Raw genomic sequence first — 20,339 nt, 5'->3', positions numbered from 1 at the left:
CAGCACCCATGCGCCGCCCGAGCGGACAATTAACGCGCACGGCCCACAAGGACGTGGACGACGAGATCGGCAAGCGGAAAGACGCGGCGGCAGCGATTAAAAGAATAGCAAAACCTCCGCAGCTAGCGAAGGGCGAGACGCGCTCCGTTCGAAAGCCTTTCCGCACGCGACGGACTCTTTTTTTCCCGAGCTGCGGGCTGCCTCCCGTCATGGCGAACGTCAAGGTCACCAAGGCCGTCATCATTGTCTCTTCCTTTCACGCTGATTTTGTTTTCCTTGGACGTACTCATCCAAGTTCCTCGCGGCAGTCAGGTCCACGAGTGCGAAGGTGACCTAATTTTTTCGAAACAGCCAAATCGTGTTTAATACGCGGTTAAGTGCCGTACAGTGTACATTCTGCATTTCGGGCACGATGAAAAATGTATGGATGAAAGATGGGAGCGCCCCCTTTGAAAGAGGTGGTGGCAGTTGCCTCCATGATCGGCTCTTTTTATTTGTCTTTATTTAACTGTGTCAGAAATTCGTCCTAAAATTCGCCATTTCCTTTAAACACGTTTTCAGTCCCGCAATCTAATCTTACGTCATTTCTCTGCCTTTGAGCTATCAATCTTCCAATCGCTTTTAGCTAACTACCCCCCGATGATTTATTTATGTGGCCATTGTTATCTCTAAGCCCTAGGGCCCCAGGGAGAGTGACTGTGCTTTCATCGACATCCGGATGGATACCATCACATTCGAGTATGAGGTGTTCATTTGTTTTGACAAATCGTGAGCGAAGCCATCTTCCTCTCGCGCCCGGCAGCGAAAAAACGTAGATCCAACGTAGCCAGCGCCAGCGAGCTACAGCTACATCTGTCGAGCTTTAACGAGTCGGTGACACTCTCCGGGCAACGTCCCCGTTCACACGTGTGCATGCGTCGATCCGCATCGCTCCGTCGTCGCTTTTAATACCTCCCCCCCGCAGCGCGAAGGTTCACTGAGCAGTCATGCTTCGCGCCTGACGCATATACGGCGACCCACCTAGAGACGGACGCCTTGGAGTTCATCCTGTACCTCCCCCCCCCCCCCCCCCCCCCCAACCGACAACAGCGAAAACCACCACTCATCTCCGGTCATTCTTCGTCAAGTCATCTCGGGGTAGGAATGATCTACCACTGGAAGCCATGCACCATAACAATCTCATCTATTTCAAGAACTCCATCGAGGCCATCATTCTGTAGGTGCCTCGCTCTCCACTCATGGCAGAAGCCCTTAAGGAAATAAAAATAAAACTGCATCGGGGAGACTCTGCGTGGTTTCCTTCATCGTAGCAGTGGTGTACTACGTGTGTCTAACTGAAAACCGAGTGACGGTGCCCTTCCTGGATCGCACGTGATCGCCTTCCAGCCAAAGGGAATGGAGCGACGCCGAGTTTACCTGCCGGCTCACGAGGTGGTGCCGTGCGGGGTCATGCGATGCATGCATGTGTTCCGGGGATGGACACCTTAGCGGAGATAAGGAGAAGGAGGACAGGGGAAGAAGGGTGGGGGGCAGGTGATACACCACTGCTATTGTTTCGCCTAACGTTTTTTCACGCTCCAGAATAGCCGGGAAACTCAAGACAATCCCTTCCCTTCCCTTCATTCCTTCCTGTCTCCGTCCCTCCCTCCCTCCTCATTTCCATTTTTCTTTCTTGTTGTTTTCTCTAGTTTGTTCTTCTTTTCTTTCATGATCGCACTTTACTTTTCACGCCTTCAAAGATTTTTGTGCAGTGGCTTCCCAGGAATGAGATTATTTCTTGGAATAACAACTGCGCTCGGCAAACTGAAAGAGAAAACGCTCCGAAAGGCAGAAGCGATAAATTTGCACAGAGTACGGTCCCGTAATTTGACATTTGCAAGGGAAAAAAAATTTTATGCATACCAGACACTGTCGGCATTATACGAAATAACGTAAGTACAAACAAGATGAAATGAACCAAATATAACCTACTGTAATGTCTCAACTGTCTGCGAAGGCGCCGGCGCGTCTCATTGATGACAAGTATAACGTGGAGCGCATAAAGGCGGATAGCAACCGTGGCCTGGAAACAAGCACTCGTCGACGAGGGTTGCTGTAGAGCGTGGCCGTACACGGAGCTCAAGTTCGCATCGTTTCGAGGGTCCGGATGAGGCAGAAGATATACAAGGCTACCCGAGAACGGCGACCTCGCCCAGGTGCAACGGCGTGGGCATAACACAAGCAACGCTGGCTTCGCGCCGGGGTCGGTTTACCGAAACCCGCCGTTTGGAGAAACGTACACATCGTCGAGAAGCAAGCCTACAGGAGGACGAGCGGACACGCCGAGAACACGATCTTCCAAGTTCGCAGCGTGAGAAACAGCGGTTGCCTGCGGAAGGCTGGTGGTGTGTGTGCTCACGTGCTGTGGCTTACGTGCAGGAATTCGAGGGCGGGCCTTTATGGTGCCGTGTGAAAAGAATGGCAATTTGTGCTCTTCGATTGGTGCGTGCCCAAGGACAACAAATTCCCTGCCTAGGGACCTAGGGACATTACAAGGTTTAAAACCCGGTGTTTCCGCCTCGTAGGGGGCAGAATTCTCTGAAATCTCCATCTGTAAAGATGTAAATAAATTCTAATTCGCCTACGAGAGCTCCTCGCCTCCGTGGTCCCTCGACGCCTCGCTGGTCTTCGCTACCCTCGACTCGGGCCCAACGTCCGGCGTCGCGACAACTGGTGGCAGCGTGGTGGGATCGAGCCTGGCTGACCGACGGAGGACAGCACGCAGAGATCGCAGAGACTGGCAGTTGCAGAGTGGTGAGTGCCGGCATTGCTTTTGGTTGCCAGGCTGATAAGATAGAGGTGTAATCTTCTCCCTGGTGAGGCCAGCCGCAGAAGCGTGGATTAAAGTACTTCTGGGTGGAGGCCACGGCATTGTCGCACTGCTGTCAGTCATGGATTTGAAGCGGCTACTCAAGACTCAGCTCGTGAGTCTGAGTGAGGAGCTTGGCATTAAGGTCGGTCCGGAGATGACAAAGTCTGATATCATCGTGGCTATAGAAAGTTTGGATGCCGAGAGCGGGCAAGTAGAAGAAGCATGGAAAGAGATGCAGAGATGCCAAGCGGCAGAACAAAAGCAGTTAGAGCTGGAAGTAGAGAAACTTCGCCTAGAAGTTGATCTCAGAAAGACGAGCAGTGTTCAAGGCGTAGAGGCAGTGGCCCGGCCAGATCTATATGATCTATCGAAACTGCTCCAGCCCTTCAAGACTGGGCAAGACATAGGCCTCTATCTCGTTAATTTCGAGAGAGCTTGCGAAAAAGCGCAGTTTAGTCGCAGCTCTTGGCCGCGACGGTTGTTGAGCTTGCTACCTTGCGAAGCAGCGGATGTGATCGCTAGACTCCCTGCTGAGGACTCGGACAATTATGACAAAGTGAAAGAAAGCCTTCTTAAGCGATTTCGCTTATCGCCAGAGGCATTCAGGCATAGGTTTCGGAGCCTAACAAAGAAGCAGGGCGCTAGCTACGCAGAGTTTGCCTATGAGTTGAAGGCAAACCTAGTGGAATGGATGAAAGGCGCCAAAGCTAATGATGAGTTTAGTAAGGCTCTAGAAATTATCGCCATCGAGCAGTTTCTTTCGAAAGTTCCAGAGTCGATGAAACTTTGGATTCAAGACAGGGCGACTGTCAGCTCGGTGCAGGCAGCGGCCGAACTGGCGAACGAGTATGTCTCCCGCCGAGGGGTACGAGAGGAGTTTTCTTCCGCCAGGCCGGCTGATAGGGGGAAGAGCTGGACAGAGCGCCAGTGGAGAGCGGCACCAAAGCCGAAGCTTGAGACACCAGAGGCTACGATAAAGCCTACTAAAGTGGAGAACACGCAAAGTGAGCGAGAGAAAAAGGGAGATGATGACCGCTCAAAGAAAAAAAATTTTGAAGCGCGCAGGCCGCTCACATGCTATAACTGTCAGGAAACTGGGCACATCGCTGCAGGATGTCGCACACCAAAAGTAACGTTTGCTTACGCTTGCGATTCAGCCTCAAATGAGGAGCTGCTGAGCCCATACTTGTTTAATCTTACTGTGAATGGAAAGACATGTCGGGTGCTCAGAGACAGTGGAGCGACAATTGACCTTGTACATCCAGACTACGTTGAACAAACGCAGTACAACGGCAAATGCGCCTGGATAAAACCTATACTGCAAGAAGCCAGCGTTTGCCTTCCAGTAGCAGACGTGGTCATAAGCGGGCCGTTCGGGGAAGTTCATACTGAGGCGGCGGTTTCAGACAAGCTACCCCCACAGTACCCGTACTTGTTTTCTAACCGAACTGACCGACTTCTGAAAGGTGAAGGAATAACCTTGACAGAAGGAACTGTTCAGGCTCTGACAAGAGCTAAAGCGCGTGCTCTCGCTGCTAGGTTGGAGACGACGGTGCCTAACTCGGATGAGGATGCGACAGAAAGCCATGGCACTAGTGCACAGCCTCCAACATTGCAGATGGGCGGCAACAAAGAGAGCGAAGGTGAGAAGTCAGACACACAGAATGACACTGAAGAGCAACCGTCCACAGTACCTTCGGATGAATCGGTGATGGAGGTGGAAGGAGACAATTCAAACCGGTCAGGGCAATCAGAAAGCGCAGTACTGGATTGTGAGGGATTGTTTGTGCTTCCATCGTCAGATTCACTTGACCTAATTCTTGGAAGGGTGACCAGGGACACTCTTATTAAGGAGCAGTCAGAAGATCCGACGCTCAAAGATATGAGGGAAACGGCTAAGGAAGGAATAGCTCGTAAGAATGTGCGCTTCCTAGTGAAAGATGGAATATTGTATCGACACTACAGCTGCGCCAAAGGCCGTATGTTCGACCAGCTGGTAGTGCCGGCCAGGTATCGGGCCGACATTTTGTCCCTTTGTCACGGAGCAGGTTGGTCGGGACATTTAGGGGTCCGTAAGACGAAAAACCGTTTGCTGTCTGAATTTTATTGGCCCGGCTGCTTCAAGGACGTCGAAAACTATGTCAGGGCATGCGACACTTGCCAAAGAGTGGGGAAACCGCACGATAAGACGAAGGCTCCGCTCAAACTAGTACCCCTGATTTCGGAGCCCTTTCAGCGGTTGGTAATAGATATCGTGGGACCGCTCCCAGTGACAAAATCAGGGCATCGATACTTGCTGACTGCTGTTTGTCCAGCCACAAAGTTTCCAGAGGCCATCCCCATTAAAGAACAGAGTTCTGTGGAAGTAGTCAACGCACTACTGTCCATATTCTCAAGAATAGGATTTCCTCAAGAGATTCAGTGCGATCAGGGTACGATGTTCACGAGTGTCCTCACATCCGGTTTTCTGGAGAGGTGCGGGGTCAAACTAATTCATAGCTCTGTTTATCACCCGCAGTCGAACAGCGTTGAACGGTGCCACTCAGTAATGAAGCACATACTGAGGGCACTTATCTTTGAAAAGAAACGCCAGTGGGACGCATGTGTTCCCGCTATGCTATTTGCTTTGCGGACAGTCACTCATGAGGCGACTGGATTCAGTCCAGCAGAGCTAGCGTACGGGCGGACCTTACGTTCACCGTTACGCCTACTAAGGGAATCTTGGGAGGAAAAAGGCACAGACCCTACTGTGGTCGAATATATATTGGACTTGCTAGGTAGGCTTCATCGATGCCGAGAAATCGCAGAAGCAAACATGAAAGAGGCGCAGACTAGGGCGAAAAGTTATTATGACCGAAATGCGAAACTTCGATCGTATCAAGAAGGAGACAGAGTGCTTGTTCTGCGACCCTCGCGAATGAACAAGCTCGAGGTTCAATGGGAAGGACCGTTCAGAGTTGTGAAAAAGCTTTCCGATACGAACTATGCTATCGAACGGAAAGGAAAGCGCCGAGAGATCATGATTTATCACCACAACCTCATGAAACGATATGTCGCAGAGGTAGAGACAATCAACATGGCTCTTAACGTCAGTGAGGAACTAAACACGGAGATTCCTCAGCTGAAAGGCTCTAAACAAAGCATTGGGGCTGAGGAGGTTATGAGAGTAGCAGCGCCTGCTGAAGGCCTGACCGAAACGCAGTGGGCTGACTTGCGCAGTTTAATCTCCGAGTACGGCGGTCTCTTCTCCGAGAGACCAGGGCGGACAGCGCTTGTTGCTCGCGATATCGAGCTGACGTCTGATGTACCGATCAAGTTACGGCCTTACAGAATGGCTCCACGTAAGCAGGAAATACTGAAGGAGGAGGTAGAACGCATGCTCGAGCTTGGAGTTATTGAACCGTGCGAGAGTGCCTACGCGTCTCCTATGATACTTGTGGAAGTTCCGGGCAAAGACCCTCGACCTTGCGTAGATTATCGGAAGTTAAATGCAATAACCAAAGATCAGATCTACCCTATTCCGAACGTAGAAGAGCGCGTAGAGAAAGTGAGTTCGTCAAACTACGTATCTACCTTGGATTTAGTCAGGGGCTACTGGCAGGTACCTATGACCGAACGAGCTAGCCAGTACGCCGCTTTTGTAACACCTACGGGCACCTTTAGACCCCTTGCCTTGAGTTTCGGTCTAAAGAATGCGCCATTTTGCTTTTCCAGCCTCATGGACCGAGTGTTGAAAGGCGCGGAGACTTACGCTCTGCCCTATTTGGATGATATAGCTATATTTTCGGCTACATGGGAAGAGCACCTTTGTCACCTGCGAGACATATTCAATCGTCTGATGAACGCAGGTCTAACTGTGAAGCCCGCAAAGTGCCAAATGGCACGAGCAGAAGTGAGGTATTTGGGGCACGTCGTGGGGCAAGGCAGAAGGAGACCAGATGATTTGAAAGTCGAGGCAGTGGTTGAATTTCCGCAACCACAAAACAAGTCCGGAATAAGAGCGTTTCTAGGGCTTACGGGTTATTATCAAAGATACATACCCCGTTACTCTGAACTTGCCGCTCCATTGACAGACGCACTGAGAAAAAACGCGCCAGAGAGAGTACGGTGGAACAAAGAAATGGACAGTGCTTTTCAGGCGCTGAAAACAGCCCTGTCCAGTTCTCCTGTACTGCGTGCACCGAGATATGATAGACCCTTTGTCATTCAATGCGACGCAAGTAACCGTGGGTTAGGGGTTATTCTCTGTCAAGAAGACGAAAACGGGAATGAACATCCAGTGCTCTTCGCAACCAGGAAGCTAACAGCGAGAGAGGAGGCCTATAGTGCATGTGAGAAAGAGTGTGCATGCCTCGTTTGGGCATCCCAAAAACTGGCATGCTACCTCTACGGAACCCCGTTCGTCTTTGTGACCGATCACTGCCCGCTGACATGGCTATCGCAAATGTCAGGCAAAAACCCCCGACTGCTGAGATGGAGCCTTGCGCTTCAAGATTTGAGTTTTCATGTGCGGTATAAAAGAGGAAAGGCGAACGCTAATGTCGATGGCTTGAGCCGTGCCTTTTAACCGCCTACAGGAACAAGGGGAATATTCATCGCTCTTTTAAGCGTTTATGCTAAGTATTGTTGCAGTGATTCTTTCTTTTGGTAGCTCATGTAACCTAGTGACTTTTTTCTTCTTTGTTCTGCTAAAGAAAAAGACCACAGTACAGTGTGACAATGACCGCGAAATCCGATATTGGGCAGGACCTTTCTTATCATGCAAGAGCCTGGTTGCCAGGAAGCTTTTGCTGGCGCTTGCTTGCTCTGTGGCGCTAGTATTTACCCTTCAGGAGTGTCCATCAACCGGACGATGATGCAGACCTCTTACGTCGAGCAGCTGACACTCCTCGCCGTCCGAGATCATCCCGTCGGCGGAGGAGCTGTAATGTCTCAACTGTCTGCGAAGGCGCCGGCGCGTCTCATTGATGACAAGTATAACGTGGAGCGCATAAAGGCGGATAGCAACCGTGGCCTGGAAACAAGCACTCGTCGACGAGGGTTGCTGTAGAGCGTGGCCGTACACGGAGCTCAAGTTCGCATCGTTTCGAGGGTCCGGATGAGGCAGAAGATATACAAGGCTACCCGAGAACGGCGACCTCGCCCAGGTGCAACGGCGTGGGCATAACACAAGCAACGCTGGCTTCGCGCCGGGGTCGGTTTACCGAAACCCGCCGTTTGGAGAAACGTACACATCGTCGAGAAGCAAGCCTACAGGAGGACGAGCGGACACGCCGAGAACACGATCTTCCAAGTTCGCAGCGTGAGAAACAGCGGTTGCCTGCGGAAGGCTGGTGGTGTGTGTGCTCACGTGCTGTGGCTTACGTGCAGGAATTCGAGGGCGGGCCTTTATGGTGCCGTGTGAAAAGAATGGCAATTTGTGCTCTTCGATTGGTGCGTGCCCAAGGACAACAAATTCCCTGCCAAGGGACCTAGGGACATTACAAGGTTTAAAACCCGGTGTTTCCGCCTCGTAGGGGGCAGAATTCTCTGAAATCTCCATCTGTAAAGATGTAAATAAATTCTAATTCGCCTACGAGAGCTCCTCGCCTCCGTGGTTCCTCGACGCCTCGCTGGTCTTCGCTACCCTCGACTCGGGCCCAACGTCCGGCGTCGCGACACTACAACCACCAATGCTCCTTGTAGAAAGTAATTTCCAGTTGTTTGGCCTTATCTTTGCGCGAACTTCGAGGGTGTCACTCGTGCTGTTCTCCAAGTGCAGTACATGGTCTTCTAATGAATTCCGACAAAACATCGACAACATCGAGCGCGCGTGCAGCAGGGCTTGTGAGGCAGGGGCTTGCCTCGAAGCTGATGCCGTCGCTGCGAGGAAGCAGCGGTAGATAACCGTGCAGGTGCCGACGTGGAGCATTGCTCTATGTAATAAATGCAGATGGCCTCCGTTCGCGGCTTCGCATGCTGTGAACCTGTAGCCGTTGGTTTCCCTCTCTCCCTTACTCCCTCTGTATGCGCTGCTGTCTCAAACATTGGTAGGCCACGCGGATATACGCATGAGTGGTAGCTGTTGTGGGGTTGTTGTGTGCCTCTGCAAACTACGTAAAAAAAAAATGAAAAATTACAAGTACCGGAAGCGTTCTCTCTCTGCAAGCCGCACTGCTTTAGTAACGATGATAATTAATTAACTGCGGTGGATCGTAAGGGATCGTAAGAAGGGATGGCGCATGTCATGCGCACTATACATACACATGAGAGATGAGACACTGCGTAGTGGAGGGCTCGGGATTAATTTTTACCACCGGGGGTTCTTTAACGTTCACTGGCATCACACAGCACACGGATGTTATTGCTTTATCATTTCGCCACCATCGAAATGCGGCCACCGCAGCCGGGATTCGAACACGCGTTCTCGAGACCAGCAGCAAGTCGCCACAGCGACTAATCTACCGCGGCGGGTGGGTGCGTGCGTACGTGTGAGAAAATACCAGGACAAAGGAAGATTCACACAAGCAGAACTATCTAAATATGAATGAGTGAAGAACGAGAACCAGATATTTTGCACTGGAGCCAGTGAGATCTGCAGCCCTTTAAGGATTCATCAGTCGATGCGAATGACGTCAACGACAGCGTCGTAAAATTTCTAACAAGCTCTTTATACAGCATTCACAGCGAGCCTGCTCCAAGCGCATCAAGGCGGCGATTAATTCGCACAGCAGTTGGAGCCGCTGGAGCCAGTATTGGCAGACGCGAGGCGAGCTGGTAGTGTGTTCCGAAAGAAACCGGGGATACAGCGTCGCACGACTCGCTTGCAAAACCAGCTAAACACTGAGTGCAACCGTGTATGCGCATTCCGTATTGAGCAACGACTGGTGATGTTCCGGGGCGCTCCCGGCCTGCCGTACCCGTTCGTATTATCCAAGCGACATGTTTCGCGGTTTCCAAATAGGGCTGTATCCCAACGCCGACCGCGACGGCATTCTGATCTCGACTCGGCTTGGCCGTATAAATTCCCGCGCGTAACGCAGGCGCGAAGGAGGCGTCGCTGGGCGCGTAATCGCTCTCGCTGCGTGAACGGCGTGCGATACAGCCCAAGCTGCTGGCGCGCCCATCTCGCCGTCGAGTGGTCATTGTTCAAGGCCGCTTTTCTTCCCGCTAAGGGCCCGGCTCGTAATCAGGCAGCGGTGTCACGTTACGCCGCCTCGGCCTCTCCAGCGGGCAGAGAAGAGAGAGTCGGCGTCCAGGAGGCAGCGCCAACAGCAGCCGCACGCAGCTCGACCCTCTGTAAACACGTTGCCCCGGTGTGCTGTGCGATGCATACATTTTGTGAGCCCAGATGTGCGGTGAAAATATAACGATTCAGCCCACAGCTGCCACATTGCCAGCAGTGTTTCTGAACGGTGGCTCCGTACCCAACAATTGTGGACGAAAGTAGTATTTTTCAGCGGGAAACCGCTTATGAACGCACTCTTTTATATGCCGTAAGATTTCGTTATCATCATCATCATCATCAGCCTGACTACGCCCATTGCAGGGCAAAGGCCTCTCCCATGTCTCTCCAATCAACCCTGTCCTTTGACAGTAGCAGCCACCCTATCCCGGCAAACTTCTCAATCTCATCCGCCCACCTAACTTTCTGGCGCCTTGACGGCAGTCTTGTATTTTTTTTTTTCTATTAACGTTTTTGTGATCGTCAAAAGCGTTCCCCGCTTTGAAGTTTTCACTGTTCGATGCGATCGATATAAAAACACTTTAAAAGAAAGATTTTGCTACATATCAGACGAATGGACCATTACCTTCAATATGACCATAACAGTGTCTTGCGATTTTCCAATTCTCAAAATTTTTCTCCGAGAATGTTGAACATGCCCACGTTTTTCGTTTCGCCCATGTGTACATGTGATAAAGCATGCGAAACTGTTCCGAGCAGGTAACCAACACTTTTCGGTGACTACACGGCCCGACGTCTTCCGTCCGCTGAGACTCCGGCGTTTTGCAATGTTGGACCCGCCAAGTTCGTCGCAACGGCAGAGCGGTAACGGCTTGTACGTGATGGCATAGGCGCCATCATGATGAACCCCCATAGTTCCCGCAGTAGAGACACAGCAAATTGCGATAAGCGATTTAGGTAAGGGCTCAGCCTTTCACCGCGCGGTCCTGTTCCACAAACTACGGCAGCAGCTGCTATGAAGCCGGTGTACCAGCCCTCTAAGGTATAGAACTGAAGACTGAGTCTTCGCCTAAAAGTGGCGTTGGTGCCTCCAGCCTGAACGACGACGCTGAACATTGAGTTATCATAAATGCGATGAAAGCCTTTTGAAAGCCTCCTCTGTGCAACACGGGGAAGTGCGACAAGGGGAATTGCTACCATCGTAAAGAGGAAGATAAAGCTGCCACTTTATGGTATTCTTTCTTTTTTTCATTCTTACTTTTTCTCAAGAGTTTGACGTCTGATGTACGGTCGCTCTAGACATGACGTGCAACATACGTTTGGTGGCATGCTCTTAAGGGGTTTCAACGCGAAAAACGCTGAACTTCCGTGCAGACACGCCTCAATGGGTGTCTTCAGACCTCTCTCGGCCGATTGTGTCCTAACGCGCACGGACATCTCTGCAGACGGGCATTTTTGTATTTTCCCCTTTGTTAGCACTGTCTTCAATAAGTATGCAGCGGGTAGTCGACGGGGCAGGAAAACGATGCATTGAGCTACGGCCAGAGAGGCAACGGTTCGCTGCACTGCGCACCCACGTGTTCGCGGCTATCAATCATGGCGCCCTGTATAGCTGCGAAGAGCAAAGCTCCTCGCTATAAGCGGCAGCACTGCGTTGCAGGTTATAATGATCGCCACTGCATTCCACCGAAGGAGGTTCTGCAGCTTCGAGCTACGCGCCATGCTAGGCACACTTACGCCGTATGTGGACAAGACGGCTTCGTTGCAGTGACTACATGAAAAGTGGTCTGCAGTACTAAGACGCCTCTGAAGGCATTAGAAAATCTCTATTGGCAGTAGTGATGCAAGAATGCTCTGCGAGCATCGCTTTTGAAGCATTACGTTTGCGTGCGCAACAGAAAGCAGTTGTGGGTACGTTCCATGTTCGACTAACTTACGAGTACGCGCTTTAGATAACCTTATCGGGGGCTCAATTTAATTTATTTGTTTCTACTCCAACCCTCACTTATGTTGAACCAGCTAGCACTGGCTGCTCGTTCACGCCTTTCTTTCCTTTGTCTTCTCTGTTCTTTCTTCATACTAATTTCCTTTGATCGCGCAGTACATAGGCCGACCGGTTTCGCAGCGCTGCGCAGGCAATGAGGTGGCATTTCTTTCGCTCCGTTTAACGGCTGGAGAACAACGACAGCTAAGCGTATAAATACTCCCGCACAAATGATCAACCCTGCACTTTGGAAGCCAGCTGCCAGTGCCCTAATCGATCACCCGAAGCAAAAACCGCCAGCGGGAAACCGTACGCTCGTCGATCTTCGACAAGCTGTGCGTGGCGAACGGCCTCAGATGTCACGCGGAATTTCCTCACACTTATGCCCGTTATCTTCGCACCAAAGGAATAGCGCGCGAAAAGTGGTAGCGACCGTGCGTTCTCTGGTCGAGTCACAGGCAGCTGGAGTTTGGGGAATGCGCTTTTCCAATGCGTTTTGGAGCGACGAACTCGAGCTGCATTCGAATGCCGGAAAGACACGTGGATTTCGATCCGTCATCGACGCTGCATTTAGACATTGTCACGGTTACGTAACGCCGGGGAGAAAGAGATATAGTGTGACAAAACTGCTATCCTGTGTGTGACACACATGTTTTCTTATTCCCTTTTTTTCCAAATCGGTGAGCATTTAAGAAGGGAAACTTCAAATTATAGCAAGCTCATGCTCTCACTATAGGAATCGCAGCGAACGTCACAAGAAGAGGCTGACATGGGCGGATTCGTAGACAACCATTGGAGGGGGCCGTTCTATTCGTACACTGAACTTCTCTCACTTTTCCGTCGAATAAAGTGAATGTCTATGTTGTTCTTGTTGTTGACCTCAGTAGCCATGGCGCATACTCACGCGGAGGTATTCACCAGGGTTTGGTGGTGAATGTCAAGGAAAATCCTCTCCTCTCTCCCCTTCCTTGAATATTCGCGCGGAGGCGGACAGCACAGACAGATTGTGCTGTGTCTCTGCTGGCTTCCCAGAGCTACAGAGCCGTGGCTTCAAGCAACCATTATGATGCGTGTGTCACGCCACTCCGATGAAGAATGAGATAAGCGGACTGGTGGTACCCTCCTCAGGCTCACAAGAGCTGGGATTTAAATGAGTGGGAAAACCTGCAGCGCAGGAAAACAGGAGGGAGCTCCGACTCAAAACTGCTCGCTTGCTTCCTCAAAAACGTTTTGGTTATCTGCCAAATCAGAGCTCGCTCGCTCGCACGCTCATTCACTCTCACTCCACTCGCTAGCTCACTAAGTCACTCGTGCAACGCCCACGTCCATTGACTGAATCACTTATTAGCCTACTCGCTCGCTCACACACTAACTCACCTGCTCACCCATTCGCTCACTCACAAATCATTCTGGCTTTCCTCCCTCAGACGGCAGCCACGAATAAGTGCATGCGGACTAATCTCCTCCCCCTCTGCGCTCTCTGCGCTGCTCCTATGAGGTCCCTTAATTATAAAACGCGCTGGCTTTATCTCGCGCCATTGTTCGAAAGCGGCCGCTCTAAAATTGTTCCGTGGCCTCCACTTGATAAACCAAATGCGGACAAGTCTGACGCACTGCAGCATGCACGGGAGGCAATGCGATCATGGCGCTAAAAGTGTGCAGTGCCTCCGGTTTGGTTTTTCTACCGGGAAAAACGAGCTCTAACCTCGAGACAAGCATGCATATGTCTGTCCGTATTGAAGGGGTTGAGAGGAAAGGAAAAACCTTACGTCCGCTGTTTCTGCATTTGCTTTTCTGTCAGTGCAGAAATTAATTAAACAGAATGCACGCCAGACTTTCGAGGCAGGATGGTTGGTGAGCCTGGTAGAAGAGGAAGATGAAGAACAGGAAGAAGAAGGTTATTGTTGTTGAAAATGTTTATTGACCAAATTGAGCACGCACCCCGCTGTTGGAGTCCCTGTTTCAGAATTCCATTGGTCGAAGGTGCTACGGCGACCCTGTTTACGAATCATTTCTTTATCTCAGGGCCTGCATTACGCAGGGCGATCTCCCACTGGTTAGGGGTTGGTGAAGTAATTGGGGATACGGCCTTGTTTTCCTGGGAGGCCTATAGCATGCGGTAGAAATCCGTACTTTCTCCACGGTGCCGACATTCTAACCTGTAAAGTTCTGGGTACCCCGTGTGTAGTGATTTGGGGGTGCGAAAGGTGGTGTTGTGTCTTTATCAATGTTGTTTCTTCGTCCTTGCTTAACTCTTTCGATGAGCAAGGTATGATGCTGGGCGAGTTGATAGAGCATTCTTTTGAAACACAGCGCTGGCGGACAACGAACGAGAATGAAGCGCATAGTGAGTCTTCTGTGTGTCTTCATTCTCTTCCGATGGTTTGGGAAATTGTGATTGCTCTAGCCTGTAGTTCTGTAGGATTTCAGAAAAGGTGTAGAGCGACATATCATAGTTATGATCACTCTGCAACGATTCCCAGGGTAATAAATCACAGGCGAGGTTATGGGCAAAGTTCGTTGCTCCGTAAACCTTGGTGTCCAGGGGACCATATTATGAGTGCTGTTTCAAAGTTCGTTACACTGATCCCAGCGGCCATGCAGCTCACCGACCCGGCCCTCAATGAAGTTTCTACACGCGGTTTGAGAGTTTGAGATCACGATGAAGAATGTAGCTTCGATAGTATGCGTGGGCGCTTGTGAGCAATCGCTGGGGGGCGCATTCGTGCAGGAACTCTACGCAGCATTCAGCGCGTATATGTGCAATTTCTTTTTCGTTTTGTTTCAACGAGACACAAAGATTGGTGGACAGTATCGCTTTATAGCCGTTTAGTTCTACAGACTACAACACACTTACGTCGGTCAGCAAAAAGCACACGGAGCTCATTGTGACCACTCGTGTAAATGCCGGTATCAGCACCGTGTATTATGCATTAGGCACGTGACAGAGTTGCTGGCACACTCTTCTCGCGGATTGTGAAGGCGCACTCGAGCATGCGTCGGGCAAAAAAGCGGCTGCGTTGCGAAACCGCGTTCACGTGTCTTAGCGATAACTTTCCGCAGAGAAGATGCAGCGTGTGAGGAAATTTTCTCGTATTTTCTGCGTGCTTGCCGCATATTTGGCGTGTTTGTGAGCACACATGCTTAAACTGCGCCTACGCCACTTCAGGCTCAAGGGCACCTTTGCAGATGGCTCCCTGAACTTTGGCCGTGTGTTGCTATTCTCCTCTTTAACACACGGTAGATTGTGTTAGCTTTCCCTTTTCTCCTATTCTGCGTTTTTATCTCTTTAATAGTATTTTCTATTTAGTATCCTCTGCCTTAAGTCACACGGGCGCAGTCCTCCCTTTGCTGGTCTCGCTAATTACTGGCCTATTCTTATGCACAAAACGACAATGGCGACGACGGTTGTGGTGATGATGACGACGAAACAGTGATGATGATGTAATAATAATAAGAAGGAGTAAAAAGTAGAATTCTGACCGTACTGAAGCCACCTTCTCTTTACGTAGGTATTAAAGTATTCTTCCACGGAGTTTTGATCATTCAAGCCCACACGCACCCTTGCGCACGCAACACGGCATATAATGGCGGGTACTGACACAAAGCCAATGCTCTCCACAGCTGAAGAAATTGTGCGGTGCATCATTCAATGGGTATTGCACGATGCCTCGGGGTCAATCTAATTCTCTTTTTCTGATGACAAGATTTATTGACACATATCTTTCCAAATATTTCCAAGCACACTATAGCAATATGCCTTCTAGCCTGCGCCTTCCCGAAGAAGGTCACAGCCGCCAAGCTTTACGTATATACGGCTGAACCGCACACGTTGCGCCTGGGCTCTTTTCCAGTACCTGGACATCCCCTTGTGATGAGAACTTGCCGGCCAGCAACTATAGAACCGCGGTGAAATTTGAGGAAGCCAGCGGAATCACGAGAAACGGCAGTCAGTCGTCACATCTCTGCATGCAAGAAATCCCCGTTCTGCCGAGAAGCTGTTTATGGAACATCATCCGAGATAACCGACAGCCTAATCAGTCGCTTCGGGGGGAGGAGGAAGAGGAAGAAGAAGGCGAGAGGCATTTACTATGTTCTCGTCTAATATAAAAATCCAACAAAGCCAAAGCAGGTACCGAGCTTAGATTCCAATCAATGTTTCTCTCTGAATTAACTGCGTCAAGCCATAGCTTATGCCGGCCGCAATTATTTTTCCCGTCGTACCGCAGATGCTGCCGGTCTTGGCATGCCCCAAGCATGCTCTGCACGTCACCGCCTGAGGATTTTTCTACAGCAGTGGGGAAATTGCTTTGGCAGCCGCTAACAAAAGCATGGCCGCCCCACACACACAAGAAAAGAAAAACTAAGGAAACAAAACCGGAATGCTGCAGACTCTCGTTTCACAGCACACTTTTGCCGCCCATTTATGCGAATATACATACATTGCATCACAAGTACAGTTTCCTCCCACTCCTGTTGCATCAATTAACTCAGTTCCTTATCTCCTGCTTCGCTTTTAAGAACCACTGCTGGCCCAATGGAGCAGAACAGGAGAGGGGGCGGTTCAGCTTGTTGTGCGGAATGAAAAAGCCCATTTGGCGTGGCGCCACTCGACGCGTGAGGAGAGACCGTTAGTGTTCCTCATTGGGCTTTCCGTGTTTCGTAAGGTTAGCTTTCTTTATTGCTGCCTTCCTCGTCCTGCAAAAGACAGTGACGTCGACGGCAGGTGAGGCCGTTACGGGCGCAATTACGCTTCCGTACGTCCTTTCTCATTGTTCCGTTTAGTTATATATTTGAACTAAAAAAAAAGAAAACCGGCAAGAGTTTTCCGCAAGTTCGCGTCACCGAATCATTGCTGGACGCTGAAACTCTGCGGGCTGATGGCAATAAATAAATAAACAAAAATTAGCAGGAGATTTGATAATGACCGCACTGTGATGCCAGCAGCCGCTAGGGAGAGCTCAGATACAAGCGCTTACCTTGATCTCGTCTGGAGATGCTCATAGCCTAGCCGTAGACCGAGCTATATAGCTATGCTTCATATGCGTGAAAGGTAACGCGCGCGCTGATACGCACAAACACATTAACGCGCTCATTCGAAGCTGTTTTCAAAGCCTGGTTGAGTTATACGACTCCAATTTACAGTGCTCACAGATCAAAGAGAGAGGCGTAGTCAGGCCAGAATCAGTAATGAAGGACTCTGGTCAGGCTGAATTATCCGCGCCACTTTCAGATATTCAGCAAATACAGGTGATGAACCAAACGCAATTCTCGTCCTACTTAATTTGCGAGAACTTCAAATACGTAAATAATAAGGTAAAATGAAGGCATCAGCAATAAATTAGAATTATTAATGAGTGTAAATATGCGACATTAGCACATTAGCGCGCGGTCACTCGTGCATGCCAGCCGAGAGCAATGCAGGCCGATGAAAACGGAGTGCCATTCGTACGTACAGGCTTGATCTGCAAGAACACTCGCCTCTCAACAATCGTAGCGTTTTCTGTCTTCGCAATATTTGCTTCCCGTCTTTGTCTTTCAGAAGGTCGAAATTTACTCACAGCTCAACTTGCGTTCTTTAGACCGTTGCGCATAACTTTAGTAGTATACCGTTGCGCCCTCAACATCTAGAAACGCCGAGTCAACACTCCTACAGCGTCATTGCACTTTTTGCTATCACAGACACGCGCAAGCGGAGGGTGGGGAGCGCGGGGCCATGACCTTCCCTATTCTGTGAAAGGAGGGGGGGTAATGGCTAGAGAGGGGCGGATAATACGGCAAAAAAAAAAAAAAAAAGGAATGGCCACAAGCATCCGCCCCACCTCTAGTGGGCTCGTCTCAGTCACCAGGCAGTTTTGTAAAATGCTGCAGAAATACACGAATTTTGTGGCACCAACAAATCAAATTAGGATAGCTACACTGTAATGTAACTATAGTGGTTCATTCGAACCAATTAAATGTCAGAAAACTGAAAGCCGACTTGTGAGAAAATAAACTGCTGCTCCCTTATTTGTGAAGTTACTCGCTGTAATGCTTAAAATGTTTTCCTCAAGTAATGCTTAATGTCTACCACAAGCGTTGAGAATCATTTAGGCGAAACTCGTGACTGACACTTGACTCGTTCGGCACTACGTTTTTTTTTTGTTTTTTTTTTATCGAGAGACAAAATGCGAATTAAATGTCAAACGATGCTTTTTTTACCGCAGCGAAATTTCCGCTTCATGAACGCGTCTCCAGAACGAGTGATATCATCACGCTTATTTCTGAACTTCTAATAGAGAGTTGAACTGTTATATCACACAGTAAATGTAGCTTTTATAATGAACCATGTCGCGCTAATTTTTTGCGAGCCAGTTATACAAATTAAAACAGTAATAAAATATTAATCGTATATTAAACCGAATTAAACTGAAAGCGAAAAGAACCCCAGCCTCGATTTGTCATTGTGGGCTTATAGTTTGTTCGGTAGTCGACGAGAAAAGGAATGATTAAAAAAAACGTTTTAGGACACTCAAGGTTGCAATAAAGAAGGCAAAACGATGAGCGCACTTACGTAGAGGATGAACGTGCCCAGGAACTCGGCGAGAAACTCCTTAACAGCCTCATTCTTGGTCACAAAGCGCCTCAGGAAAGGAAAGGGTGGGTTCCCCGCACTTGCCATGGTTGCTCTTCCCGTTTCCCGAACTTACTTTTTAAATATCTAAACTACGAAGCGACTAGAAGAGCACGGCAGACGAGCAGCGGCGAAGCAGCGATATGATGCACGTTCGCGCACTCGACACGCATGCAGACGACGCACCGCAAGCACGTGACACGCGGTCCCCAAAGGCGAGGTGCACTGACTCCGTGCCGCGAGCCGCGAAACTGAGAAGTGTTTTCTTCGCGATCGCCCGCAGCAGCCGATGCGTTCTTACGATAGGAAAGAAGGCCGCTGTCGTCTGCATGCGAGCGCCTCCATTGGGCGCACGCCTGCCGCCGCGGACGGCGCCGCGAGGTTCGAGTTTCGTTTTTCCGCGTGTGGCGGCGCCTGTGGGTGGAGATCGAAGTCTTCAGTGCAACGCCATGGCCTCCGAGATCACTTGCGCGCTCTCGTTTCAGAGAAACGTGCCGCGGGTAATCTCGGAGGCCATGGCAACGCGCGCGCTGCGGTTGCCGCTTTGTCAGGACCATCAACAAACCAGCCTTAATTGCTGCTATTCTAAATTAGTGGCTAATCAACCTTCTGTTCCGTCTGCAAAAAGAAAAAAAGATTGTTTATGAGAGCTCCCTCGAACTACCGTTACGTGTGGTGCTATACGTATATAACCGTCAGCTGCACATTAATTTCCCGCAATATTCAAATTCGCAGCTCCTGCACTTAAAAAAATAATGGCCAAACAACACATAGCAAGAGAAAACTTGTAGTTGCCAGGACATCAAACCTCGCTGCAGTTTGCATGTGCAGGCCAGGACACATACTTTCGATATGTCTGTCCGGACAAGCGAATAGCCAAACATTACAAAAAACGTGAGGAAAAACTGACCTTGCTCAATTGCACCCGTAACTCAACACTGAACAGGGACATAACTTTTGTAGAGTACAGACCAACAGTCTCCTCACCTCACTGATGCTCTGCAATTTCAGATGGTATGCAACAGCTCACTATCCCAACTGCCGAGAGATTCAGGTAAACTAAGCAGACACAACAGACTTCATTTAAACATGTAACATTGTCAAAACCTTAATAAAGTTGTTCTTGTCCTTGACACTTTAAATGCTGCTAACACATGCACAATACTACTTGCTGGCCCATCCATACTGTTGGACAGCATAACGGCACGGTCACACAAGACTGGTCAAGCGTTGGTGCAGCACATTACAACATGCACAGTGATATAGCTCAGTGCTCGCATAGACGCACCAGTGCAACAATCATGTGATGAAGGCAGGGAAAATTTTGCAGAATATGCTTCAAGAGTTGAAGACGGTAGAAGTGTCACATCTACATGTGCTGTGAAATGTTGGATCTCACAGCTGATGCCTTTTTTTTAAGTAACGAAAGTAGTTTTCATGAGAGTGTTACACGGGCTCTGCGTTCACAATTTTTGCTATCAGTTGAGGTGCTGCGTAAAAAATGTGTACACCTGAAATTCTTACATATATGGATGGTACCTACACATTCTATGCAAAGTACCCAACTGCTTGAAGGATATTGTAACTTTAGATATTTGTCCCCTGGACAAAGAGAGGAACACAAATTAATCCAAAATGAGTGCTTATCGTTGCAGAAAACTGTATTTACTCGCGTTATTTGTGCACTTTTTTTTCCTTCAAATTAAGGCTTCACCAAGGTGGTGCC

The 20,339-nt window shown here is 49.6% G+C and overlaps 1 protein-coding gene across 1 annotated transcript in view; it reads right to left on the bottom strand.

Annotated features, from left to right (window-relative positions):
- The window catches only part of LOC149341361 (aquaporin-9-like), a 74,407-nt gene extending 55,447 nt beyond the window's left edge, over positions 1-18,960 (bottom strand). The window contains exon 1 of the mRNA XM_089543434.1: positions 18,554-18,960. Coding sequence (XP_089399560.1) covers positions 18,554-18,661 — 108 coding nt within the window. The 5' untranslated portion in view covers positions 18,662-18,960. The remainder of the gene's footprint in view (positions 1-18,553) is intronic.
- Between the last annotated feature and the right edge of the window lie 1,379 nt (positions 18,961-20,339).

This window comes from Amblyomma mixtum, chromosome 5 (assembly GCF_055824585.1).
Source record: "Amblyomma mixtum isolate Tamu chromosome 5, ASM5582458v1, whole genome shotgun sequence".
NCBI classification, from domain to species: Eukaryota; Metazoa; Arthropoda; class Arachnida; order Ixodida; family Ixodidae; genus Amblyomma; species Amblyomma mixtum.
The sequence above is the reverse complement of the archived record's forward strand: the minus strand, read 5'-3'. Positions and strand labels throughout refer to the sequence as shown.